At 42.3% G+C, this 12,983-nt stretch overlaps 1 protein-coding gene across 1 annotated transcript in view; it reads left to right on the plus strand.

The window, feature by feature from the left end:
* The first annotated feature begins 961 nt into the window (after positions 1-961).
* The window catches only part of LOC311046099 (collagen alpha-1(XI) chain-like), a 135,426-nt gene continuing 123,404 nt past the window's right edge, over positions 962-12,983 (plus strand). The window contains exons 1-2 of the mRNA XM_084058223.1: positions 962-1,424; positions 11,231-11,395. Coding sequence (XP_083914349.1) covers positions 1,298-1,424; positions 11,231-11,395 — 292 coding nt within the window. The 5' untranslated portion in view covers positions 962-1,297. The remainder of the gene's footprint in view (positions 1,425-11,230; positions 11,396-12,983) is intronic.

The raw sequence follows: 12,983 nt of genomic DNA on the forward strand, positions 1-12,983 counted from the left end.
TTTGAATACATTTTATACATTTGAAAACTTGTGAAATGGGACATTCTGCAAAATTAGTACTTTCTACTTTTGGAACTTTTGTACTTTTACTCAAGTATTTTTTGTATTACAGACTTTTGCTTGTAACAGAGTGTTTCTACATTGCAGTATTGACACTTTTACTTAAGTAAAACATTTGAGTACTTCTTAAGTTCTTCCACCACTGATTGTGAGATAATGTGCCTCATGATGATGCTGCACCAGCCCCTCTTGTAAAGGGCTTGAGGGAGTCCTGAGTCAACTTTGGAGATCTGTAGATCTGCTATTTTCAAACATTTTAGTATTTTTTACTTTTGATATACTTATTTTGATACCAATAGCTTTGTACTTTTACTCAAGTAACGTTTTGAACAAAGGCTACTTGTAATAGAGTATTTTTTATATTAAGGCATTGCTACTTTTACTCAAGTAAAATATGTGAGTACTTCTTCCACCACTGTGTGTATCAGTTCTTTCACAAAACTTGTGAAATGGGACATTCTGCATAATGAGTAGCCTACTTTCTTACTTTTGGTACTTTAAGTACATTTTGATACCAATACTTTTCTACTTTAGTAAATTTAGACTTCCAAACATTTTAGTGCTTTTACTTGTGATACTTTAAGTATATTTTGATACCAATACTTTTGTACATTTTTTTACTCAAGTAACATTTTGATTTTTGAACACATGGCTACTTTTGTAACAGAGTGTTTCTACATTGTGGCATTGCTACTTTTTTACTCAAAGTAAAACATGTGAGTACTTCATTCCACCACACTGCTGTAGGGGTCTCCTCTATAATTAGTTGTAATAATATCGTGAGATGATGCTGCACTAGCCCCTCTAGGAGGGAGCCAGGGGGCGGGTCCTGAGTCAACTTTAGCAGACTGGTGATTTGATGCAGGGAGGATTTTCCAGTGTCAGTTACTTTCCTGCAGTCAGTCGCTCCCCTCGAGTCGGATCAGTTGGTCTGCAGCCCAGCCTCCTCACGCTGGAATCCAATGGTCTGCGCTGCTGCTTTTTTTTTTTTTTTTCCACATGAAGAGCCCTTTACCTTCAGTCTGAGAGCCGGGCTTTAGGGGGAGCGGATCACATCACAAGAAGGGCCCAGTTTTGGCTTTAAGAATCCTCATGGCTCTGTAGTAGAAAACACATCATCTTTTTGTGTGTGTGAGTGTGTGGATTTGTGGAACTAAAGGAGACCACCGATCACATTTGTTTTATTTAAGATCGGCCGGTTTTTTTTTTTGGTACAGCGAGCGGCGGTCCGGTCACCATGGAGATGCAGAGATGGTCCACCAGGTGGAAAACGAAACGACCGCTTTGGAGTTCTTCTTCCTCGCTAACCACTATGATCATGGCACTCACTTTAATTCTGCTGCAAGCCGCTAATGTCAGAGCAGGTAAGAAGACGTTCCACACAGACTGTCTGTTAGTTAGTAGAGCCTCAGTGGGTCCCAAACGTTTTACCTTCGAGAGTCGAGACCCAAAAGAGAGCGTCACCCGCCAGGACCCAAGATAGTGAAATTAGCAGATCTACAAGCTCACAGCATGTGGGGACGCGTTGTGAGCTTGTAGATCGGCTATTCACCACCTTTTAAACATTTGTTTTCTGATTTATTTAATTTCTTAAGTTTTCTTTTTCATTTTATTTATTCATTTAATTCTTCTGAAAAATAATTTAATTTGTTTTTAATTTGTGATTATTTTTAATTTATGAGGGATTTTTTTTTTTGGGGGGGGGGGGGGGTGTTTTGAAATATTAAATAAACAAAACAAAATTTAGGAAACACATTTACTCGTGGCCCAAAATAAATTGTCCTCGACCCACAAATGGGTCCCGAGCCAGTGTTTGGGAAACAGTGCAGTAGCCAGTTCACTTCAACATCTGGAGGGCGTCCTTTTTCACACAGGCTGCTATCAAAGGACGACACCTTAATGACATGGTACCTGTACTGTAGCTACGACCCCCAGCTGTGTGTTTAAAGTTTTTATTCACAGCTGAAATGAAAGAAATCCTATCCCATCTTTCATGCCACTACATTCCACATAAATTAAAGGACGACTTCACCCATTTTCAACCCATCTTCATATAATTGGTCCTCACTTAATGCTCATGGGAAAAAAAATCTACTCTTTCTGAGTCTCATAGGAGAGCTGTGTACACTTCAGAAATCCGCCTACCAGTGACATCATAATTTTCAGGGTTTATTTCCAAACAAGATTACAAGTTTTTTATTTAGATTTTTATTAACGTAGAACAATGGCTTCCATTATAGCTTACCAACTTTCCAGGAATAGAAAGCCTGCAATTTCTATTAGCTTGGATTCCCCATCGATGATGTCACTGGTAGACAGCCCTCCTCTGAGACACAGACCGAGTAGACAAAAATGGTACCACATTATCATGAGCATTAATGAGGACCAATTATATGAAGATAGGTTGAAAATGGGTGAAGTCATCCTTTAAGCATTCTCATCGTCTTTCTTTATCACTGGCATTGTAGCTCATCTCCTTTGTGTACCTCTTTTGCTGATGAGGGACAAACAAAGCTGTGCTCCTTTTTAAGCGTAATGCCACCATGCAGAACCATTATACTGTGTTGAATATGAGCCGAGAAGCCGCTGGCGTGCAGGTGAAGCTTGGCCTATAATATAATGGACTCCTTCCTGTGATGCCGCACAGCTGGAGTCTGCCATCCAGGTGTGGTGGTTTATTCTGGCGAAGAGGGATGTTGTCAATTATCAATGTACCGGAGCTCTTTTCTGGATGAGAGACTGAAGTTTTTTTTGCTTTGTGGTCCGCAAGTTAGGCTAGACTAGACAGTTTAGTTTAGACACATCCAGAGGGAGAGAGAGTTCACATTAGTCCAGAGGAGTGAAGAAAGACACTGTCGAAACTTCACATTTTCCGTCTCAGCTCTGAGGCTGTAAGCTCATTAACAAGCAACTTTTTTGCATTCTATTTTCTACTTCAGAGTAGGCCTATCGCACGCATGACCGCTTGGGGTCGTTTTGGTTTTACGCAAGGCTTTTACGCAATGGCACACTGACAGTGGGTAGCCTAAAGAGTAATCCCTTACATTCTAAATACCCCCCTCCCCTCTTCTCTTCTTTTCTTCTCTACCGTTCTCTGACAGTGTTTCCATTTATGTAATTTGTCATAATTAGTCATATTAGCAGATTACATCTTTATCAATCCTGCAAATGGATAGCTTTATATAAAATGATGAGATGTATTTGTTTAGGCAGCAGATTGGCCATATGTTTGATATGAACCCCTTGGGTAGCCTAAGTGAAGTTACACAAGCTGGCCAGAAGGCTCACCGTTTCTCCACACTATCCTGGTTCCCACCAAGTCCAATAAGGGGCGTTAATGGAAAAAAAATCTGTGGAGTATTTTCCCTACTTTAAGGCAGGTATGTGTGTCAGATTCACTGCTTTTCTTTTCAGGAGAATGTGGTCCAGACTATAGAGTAGCTTTCTTTTGTCCCCATGGTCATACAGATGTGTCAAAATATATTGTGGTCAAGACCAGTTTGTATAAAAGCTTATTTTACAACCCAGCCTTCTCCCATTTCACCTGCTTTGTAATAGAATTATGACTTGATTGAATTATGAACATATGAACATACTGAGAATAATTTAGTTCCACAGTCCATTCATCCATTTTTTTAAAGATGGCATCTTAGGTCATCTGTGAGGCTACTCCCAGGATACATTGCGTACTGTCTGGACACTTCCTGTCAAGTTTCAAGACCCACCCCTTAACCCCCCGCAACCAATTGCTTTTTAGTATTGAACTAACTGCATGGACCATACATCCAGAATTCCCTCAGTAAAGGCCATATTGCAGACAGCTCCCTGAAATGAAAAGATCATGAAGAAAATACCACAGTGGCTTGCCCATTGCCCATCTTTCCTTTCTGTCTGATATTTAAACTAACCATAATTGCATGATGTGCTAGCAAACATTTACAGGCTTTCCAATGTACTGTAATTGCCACTTGTGCTGCCAACTTTCAGTAGATGGCAGTGACACGAAAAAGACCAGCAAGGCATCCCAAGACGTTGTGCCGCAGCTCAAACCCACAGAATCGTGAAGTCAAAATGTCAGGGATTTCAAAGTTGCTTGCGAGGCTAAACTTAAACATCAAACCGTATACCATATAACGGAGGATAATGGGTCAATGCATGTGGCACGATTCTTGTGCAGTCTTGTGTGCAGAACGCAGCTGAAAACAGTATAAATAGGCGTCCGACTTCATGGTTCCACTGTATCATTAAGGATTGTTTTGGGCTGTGTTGCTGACTTGCTGGAAATGAATTTTTCTCTAATGGTTTGAGCAGACGCTTCAAAATGTCACTATGTGTCAACTCTGTCTACAAGGAAATGTGCACCCTCTGACATGTTAGTGGCTTTGTTAACATGGCAGGTAGTATATCAAAAAAACCTTCAACAGCAGCCAGCAAAACGTGTCATTGACAGCATGCAAGATTGTCAGTTTACCCCCTCAGACAAGTCTGTGGATTGCCTCAGAGCTGCTGTGGTGCTGTAGGCAGCGGCCTAGTCAAAACCCTGTGTCTCTCTTGTGGTTTTGCATCCTTATCATTAGTGATGTGCCTTTATTCCTCTGTAGGGGGTGGAGAGATGGGGGAGCCTTTGCTAAAGATGTGTTGCAAACACCCTGCGTTATGGCACTGCACACCTTAAAGGCTGAAAATGCCTTTAAAAAAAAAACTGTGCACGCTCATTTGGGGTCTTTAATGGTTTTGGGATATTGCCTGTTTTTTCGAGCTCTTTTGTGAGTAGGAGGAGCTTGTGAGTAGAGAAGGAAAGGGGGAGGGGGGGTGGGGGGTAGTGGTGGGGGCGATTCCTGGCCAATTCAGCACATCTGGAATATATGAGGCCTTGAGGTATGCAGTAATGCAGAAAGGCATTCTGAACCTCACAAAGAGACCTTTAGTTTAAACTTTTTTTTCATGAACCAGTAGCTCTGTAGTTGGGACAATATTCAGAAGAGCCACAGACTTATTTTTTTCCTTCATTTTTATGAGGCATTCGGTGTGAGGTTTAAAAGTTGGCTTTTGTTACCTAAGAACTGCATTTTATTTGGTTGGTGCTTTTGTGAAGCGGCACAAAGCACACTCACTGTTGTCTACGGGGGGTTAAAATGAATTCAGGTGCCCTTACAGTACAGTATGTGTCCCTGCGTGTGTCCTCTCTGTTGGTTAACTAAATTCCATCTCTCTACCTTTATCGGTTCCACAGATTCAGAAGCAATATGTATATATAAAGCTGCTCTGGGACCTGTGTTTTCTAGTTTGCCAATAAAGACCACATGCTGCATCGCTTGATTTCCTGACAGTGCTGCTTGCTTGACTTTTGTTAATGCTCATTTTGAATTCATGGTGTGTGTGTGTGTGTGTGTGTGTTTGTGGCTTGTGCGTGTGTGCCTGTGTGGTATAAGATGCGTGTTAATCTGGAAACATAAAGTCATAAAATCGCTTTACATCAATTTAAGAGCCATTTTCTCTCTTTCTTCCTTTCTTAAATACACACTTTTGAGCATGTGGTTGAACGAAGAGCGTTTGATTCACAGCCCAGGAGTGTTGTTTTTCTCATCATTTGAGAGAGGGAGGCAGAGGGAGATGTATTCTATTTCTCAGCATATGGTTGAGAGATAGAGGCACAGAGAGAGAGAGAGAGAGAGAGAGAGAGAGAGAGAGAGAGAGAGAGAGAGAGAGAGGCACATAGAGAGAGAGCGAGAGAGAGAGAGATGATTTATATTTCTCTTATTCTTTATTAACACACAATTTTGATAACCAACAGTTTTTTCTTCTAATAATAATCACAGATCACACGCACGCACGCACGCACGCACGCACGCACGCACGCACGCGCGCACACACACACACACACACACACACACACACACACACACACACACACACACACACACACACACACACACACACACACACACACACACACACACACACACACACACACAGTGGCAAAGAGAAAGAGAGAGAGAGAGAGAGAGAGAGAGAGAGAGAGAGAGAGAGCTGAAAGGATGTTGCTTGCCATGTGTGTTTTGGTTGGAGGATGGTAGAGAGGGAGTGGTGCCGTTGCCATAATGGGTTCCGCATGTGATGTGAACGTATAGCTCCGCCCATCAAAGCCCCACCTGGACGCAGGGAGGAAACAGGAACTGCAGGATCAGCACTTCCTGGGAACATGCTCCAAATGGCTTTAAAACATTGAAAATGTAAACAGAGATTCATGGCGAATTTAATCTCATGATGGGAGAAAAAGAAGAATCCCCTTCACCGTATAGATTGATGACAAAGCATTTCGCTTATAAGGTAGAAGAAAAAATAAGACCTGTTTAGCTGTTAAGCCTACAATAACTTCTTATGATGAGATTACATCTGTGCCATTATTAATGGATAAATATGAACCACTTTCACCCTGGCATCCCTAATTTGGGCATGTCATTATACAGTACAGGTGAAAATGTTCTGAATTTTTCAAAATGTTTCAAATTTTCTTTGAAAATAGACTGCCGATCTACAAGCTCAAAACATTTTGTGAGCTTGTAGATGGGCTATTTTCAAATAGGCAACGTATAATATTGGGCTTAAGTGGTTAGAAAGGAATCAGGTGCAGTCTCCAAAAAATACCTTTTTTGGATTTATAGATAATTAGAAATGAAATTGACCGAAGCCAGACTAAAACTAGATTTGAATGACTGAGGACACTGTATTATACTTTGTTCCTTGACATCTCAAATCCATAACAGAACAAACTATTCCACCCCAGTGTATCTTGGCACACTCCTGGTTCCTGGTTCATTCTGTGTTATGGAGTATTATAATAGAGCATAGAAAGACAAGTAGATCAAAGGCATCACAGACTCTAAGAAAAGAGCTTCTTTGTGGTGGTGATTCCCCTCTAACAATTTTCCCACAAGTGTGTCTTGTTTCCAGTATCAAGCACATGAAACCAGTTTGGCTTTTCTTTTATATGAAGAGATTTCATATAAAATGTGTCCTCTGTCTGGGGGTCTTATCTTCCCAGTAGGACTTTAAGCAGACTGTTTAGGCATTGTTTATTGTGACTGGACCTTTGAAGAGGCCTGCATCCTGTCTCTTGCCTTGCTGAAGGACAAACGGGTGGCGTAATGTCCAGACATGGTTGTACAGGGCTTTGCTGCTGTTTTTTTTAATATGTCGTTTTTGCTCTGACTAGCAGTTAATACTGCTGGATTGTATGTACCGAGATTTAACATTGTACAGCTTGAACAGCTTCTACGGGTGGCACCTCATGGACCTGGCTTCTAGTTCACTTATTCAGCTCCTGTTGGTACCGTAGCTTCCCGGTTTTTCAATTTATTTTAGTGCATCTAAAAATATATGCTGTGGTTTATTAATATCAAAATCTGATCCTCATACTGTAGGTAAGGACATATTATAAATATATTTTTAGCCCCTCCCCTCGTATTCTTGTAAGCTTCTGATGTGTATGTTTGCTTTGGATGTTGGTTAGCTAAAACATGATCCAGATGAGCTAACTTACCGGTGTTGTGCTGGAATTTGAGTCCCTCTTCGCAACCCAGCCACCTCTACCCACCTATACACTCCTCCATAGCTCCACACACTGACCCCCACAGCTACACCCACTCAACCCAGCCACCTCTACCCACCTATGGTGATCTGTAGCCCCGCTACACTCCTCCATAGCTCCACACACTGACCCCCACAGCTACACTCACTCAACCCCAGCCACCTCTACCTGCCTATATGGTGCTCACTAGCCCCACTGCACTCCTACACCTCTTTGATGGGAAATCCCATCCCAAGTATATGAGTGGGTGAAGGGGGAGTAGGATTCTGTTGTGGGGTGGGAAAATGGTAAGCCACTGTATCTGCCTATGATGAGTGGGCGAATAGGAGTCAAATTCTGGCAGGGAATACAATTTTGGCACAACACCGGGAAGCCTCTCTGTGACTAGTCAACTGACACCATGTGCAAAACCAAATCTATACCCTTGACCTACGTTGTGGACATAAACACTGACGGAGTACCAGGGGTGCCATGTAAGAACGACACTGTCCTTTCGTCATAGCGCTTGTGTTGAACATTTTTCAATATATTTTCCTTACTAGCGTGAAATGGAATCTATCCAGGGTGCGGTTTAATTTCTCTCTGATGCAAAGCATATGAATTGCTAATTACTTAACAACACTCAAGGCATGCTCCCCATTTACGCTTGCTCTGAGGGAATTTTTATGATTGCATGTGACAGTGTACAGCAGCATTACAACCATACTGTGTATCACATAGTGTTATGAAACATGTGACTCAGAATATTCTCTGATTGGTTGAAGCGGCGGTTTAATAATTTATCCTCAGATGTGTAGTTATGCCCTAATTGTTCAGTACCAATAACTTGCCAAACATAGCTCTATAAATTACGAAGTCCTCACTCATATGAGTGAGTTCATCAACAAGGGATTTTCTTAACCACTTGAACTCTATATTCTTTATTGACCGGAGTCCCCCAGGGGTCTATACTATGCCCCCTCATCCTTTCTCTCCACACCAAATATCTTGGCTGAGAACAGCCAATCTACTAGCTCACAACGTGTCGCAACGGTCGGCTGTTTACGTTAAATGTCCACCCCTAGAATAGGGACGCTAGGGCTCATGTGGTTAAGTGGGGTCTTATCACTGTGTGTGTTTGTGTGTGTGTGTGTGTGTGTGTGTGTGTGTGTGTGTGTGTGTGTGTGTGTGTGTGTGTGTGTGTGTGTGTGTGTGTGTGTGTGTGTGTGTGTGTGTGTGTGTGTGTGTGTGTGTGTGTGCGCGCGCGTGCGTGCGTGCGTGTTCCAGACATGGGCCACATTTGGGGTAAAATGTTAGATATGAAACCAGTTAATTTTGGTCAGCATGTCAAATAGGAAAAAGGTTATGGTTAGGGCTGGGGTTGGGATAGGGCCCTATGGAATCAATGCAAATGCAATGTCCCCATAAGTTTGCAAAACCAATGTGTGTTTGCCAGTGTGCACACATACATGTGTGTGTGTGCGTGTGTGTGCCTGCAAGCATGAATGCGTGCGTGTTGGGGGCGTACCTACCTTGTTCTTATCAGTCTAATTGACTTCAGATTGACAGTGACAGGTACAGGCATGTCGTGACTCGTCACAGGGCAGAGGCCTGGACCGTCGGCGGGTAAAACTTTGTCATCAAAGTGTTGGTTTAAAAACCGCAAGGTGCTTTTTGTGGACTCTCCTCATACGGTCTACCTCCCTTTAACATGCACTGGTAGTCTTTCCCGTCACCACGCCCATCGTGACCTGTAAATTAATGGCTGCCTCTTCTATTTTTACATCAGCCGAGGTAAACCCAGCCCAGACGGCCTCACATTAAATCAACAGCGTGATGTTGTCACGTACGTACAGTCTGCAAGGCTAAGGCACACCCCCCCCCCCCCCCCGTTTAGTAAGCACACTTTAAAACATATTAACGTACTTATTAGGCTTCTTGACTTCAAATCCCATATAATCACACTGTAAATCACAGCATACCTTAGGGTATGTGGGTGAAGAGGGTGTAGAGGCAAGTGGGAATGGGATGAGTGGAGGGGGGGCGGGTGTTAAGTGGTCATAAAGTGAGTGGAGAGTATGATATTTGAGGTGCGCTGAAACGGCAAAGTTACAGAAAAGTTTGGTACAGGCAGAATGTGGAGTGAGGTAAGCCTGCTTTATCCGTAGTTGTCATGCCAGCCCAGTGTTGCACAAGGAAAAATAGCCGATCTACAAGCTCACAACTTTTCCATGGCACATACCTCACTCTATAGCCTCTCTCTGCTGAGTTTCAGTACCGTTGACAGCGAGGGGCTGGTGTAGTGTTAAGCAGCGTGTAAAGCCACCACCTCCTGTGTGTTTTTCTGTCTCCAAAGGGCTCCGTGAGCCACTTTGGAGGTTTTTATCCCTAGATGCTGGGGTTTTGTGGGTCGGGCTCGTACCAGGGGGCCCAATTACGCTCACTGAATGGTTCCTAACATTTTTACTGCTCGACTGCCAGAGCAGCTCATAAAAAAACAACTGGTGGGACTGACAGAATTGGCCGACAGTCAGTGACAGAGGCGAGGGGGGGGGGGGGGCGTAATGGATGTAAATGTTGATTTATCATCAAAATGCCAGATTCGATTACGTTTATCATCCACTGCCGAGTTGTGTGTACAGTACACACATTCACTTGCAAAGTCCACTTTTATTGTCTGGTCAATGCAGCATTCTCTGCTTTTATCCCAGTGGGAGACGTCAATGTCATCACCTTGTTAGCAGTTGTGTACTTGTGTTGTGAGGTTTTTGGAGTTGTGACCTTTGTGTATATGAGTGTTGCTCAGCGTTTAGAATGCTTAGCATGTAGACTATAACACCGCTAAGCCAAGGTCATGGGGTTTGTTGCCACTGGGGGCACCTACAGTATATAGTTAAAATGCTGGCACCCACTGTGAAATAAGGAGCATTTTGTTCATTGTCTGCTGCTTTCCTCTGCTTCCATTGGATTTAGCTGCCTCCCACAGTTGATCCAGTGGATGTTCTGTATTACAATTCCTAACATTTCCAGGATTGGAGTTGGAGGTTCAATTCCTAGTACCGTGACTAATACATAACTTTACTGGTACTGGAGAGACCTCCACAATCATACTGATATTCAGCGAATACTGGGTGGTAACAATTAGGAGATTTAAAATAAATACATAATAACAGCATCACAGAACCAATGCAAAGACTTTAGGGAGGTCCTTTATATTGGGACAGTATCAGGATGTGGTGTTTAAAGCAGTCGGCGTAGGTTTGTTAGCTCTGGTTTTCTCTCTGTGGTCAAAGCCCATTGAGATCTCTGATCATCTGGCTACGGGAGACCAGCTGCCTCCCAGAGTTGATCCACTGGATGCGCTGTTTTACAGTGGCTTACCAGGGTTGGTTGTTCAATTCCTACCGTGACTAATACATAGTTAAACTTTTATGCACTCATGGTACTCTGACATGCTTTGAATAATAGCTTCAATTACTTAACTTCAACATAGTATTTGGGTGGCCTATGTTATGGTATTTCAAACTGCTTAATGGGCTTCAGTCATGAGAGCCGTATTTCACAGGTATACTGACTGATTCTCCTCCCTGCTTCCCACAGCTGAACCCGTGGATGTACTCAAGGTTCTAGACTTCCACAGCTCTCCGGAAGGAGTAAGGAAAACAACAGGATTCTGCACACACCGGAGAGGATCCAAGCCCGATGTTGCGTTCCGAGTGGGGAAACAGGCCCAAATCAGCGCTCCAACCAACCAACTTTTCCCAGGTAATCACGCACGCGCACGCATGCATACGTACACACACGCACACGCACACGCACATGCATACATATAGTATAGAGTGTAAAGTAGTGACATATGAAGTTACGTTTCTGGGAAGAATGTAGAAAAGTATTTATTTTACCATTGCAGGGGCGTTTATTTTTGAAAAAGGGTTTGCGGTTGGATTTCCAAGGTTCATAAACCTCCCTTATTGCCCTCAGTGACCATGTAAACTTGCCCAATCAAACCAATTGAAAGAAGAGTAAAAAATATATCATATTCTGGTTACATTTTTCTTCAGCAGTGAAAAAATCTAAAATAAAACAAGGTTCAAAAAACAGAAAAATACGATTGATATTGATAAGTCTTGTCAAAATGCGACTTTCTTTAAAGACTTGACGACTGGTACAGACACCAGTATGCTGTATTTGGCCGAGCTCGTGAATGCTAACTGGGTGTTCATATTGACAGGCACAGCCTGATTTCCCAGCTTGACATAATCTGATGCCAGACTCTGTTTGTGAAAAATAAACCCACCACATTTATTGTTTTAGCTCTGAATCCATCGGGAGAACCAAAAAAAAAGGAAAAAAGAATACTCTTTGATAATGTTTACGTTGGACTGGCTACCGCCGTTTAAACTGCTTACTGCTCTGCAGGCTAAGCCCATGATTTGATAATAAACTGTAGAAGAAGAAGAACAGGAAACCGTAGTCATTATTTGCGCCTGGAGACATCAGACTGATGACAGACATGACTGAGCTATTCGTCAGTTAGTCTGTGCCACTGCCACGTGCTTAACCCTGACTTATACTTAGTTAGTATTAAGCTGGTGTCGCACACCGAAAATAGCTTGTAGATCGGCTATTTTCGGTGTGCGACCGCACTTCACTACTGGAGTACTCTGTTGAAATAAAATTCCTGTTTTCAAAAATGTGCTTGAGCAACAGTACTATACTAAAATATATATACCAAAAGTACCCATTATTTAGGTACATTTGACAAGTTTTTTCAAAGGTTTTCAAAATGTATCAAGATCTTTAAAAGATTAGCCAGATCTACAAGCTCTTTTTGTAGATCTGGCAATTTTTTTACAGCCTAAATATAAAATAGGGCTTATGTGGTTAATGTGTTTTGCAATAATAATCTGACTCTGCAAAGTACTCTAACTAGTCACTAAAGCTGTCAAATAATTGTAGTGGAGTACAATGTACAATATTTGCCTCTGATATGTATAAGTATAAAGTATCAAAATAATGGATAGAAAAGTAAACATTCTCAAACAGTACTTGAGTAAATGTACTTACTTTCCACCCCTGCATGTAACTGACTATAACTCTGGCTTTATTATCCATGCTGTAACGTGGCATGTATTTCATCTGCTGTATACTATATTATGATAACGTTAGAAAAACTAAAAAGAAAAGACTTCATATCCACCAAAGGGCCGTTAACCCTTTATTGCTAGACCATAATGGAGAAAGAGGCACCAGTTGCCTGCTTGCCTCATACTGGCAGGATACCCAAGATACACATTTTAATGGGGAACGGAGTGCCGTTAAACACATTCTCCCAGTCTGTGTGTCTTGGGCC

The sequence above is a fragment of the Gymnoscopelus microlampas genome, assembly GCF_963454915.1.
Source record: "Gymnoscopelus microlampas genome assembly, chromosome: 5".
NCBI lineage: Eukaryota > Metazoa > Chordata > Actinopteri > Myctophiformes > Myctophidae > Gymnoscopelus > Gymnoscopelus microlampas.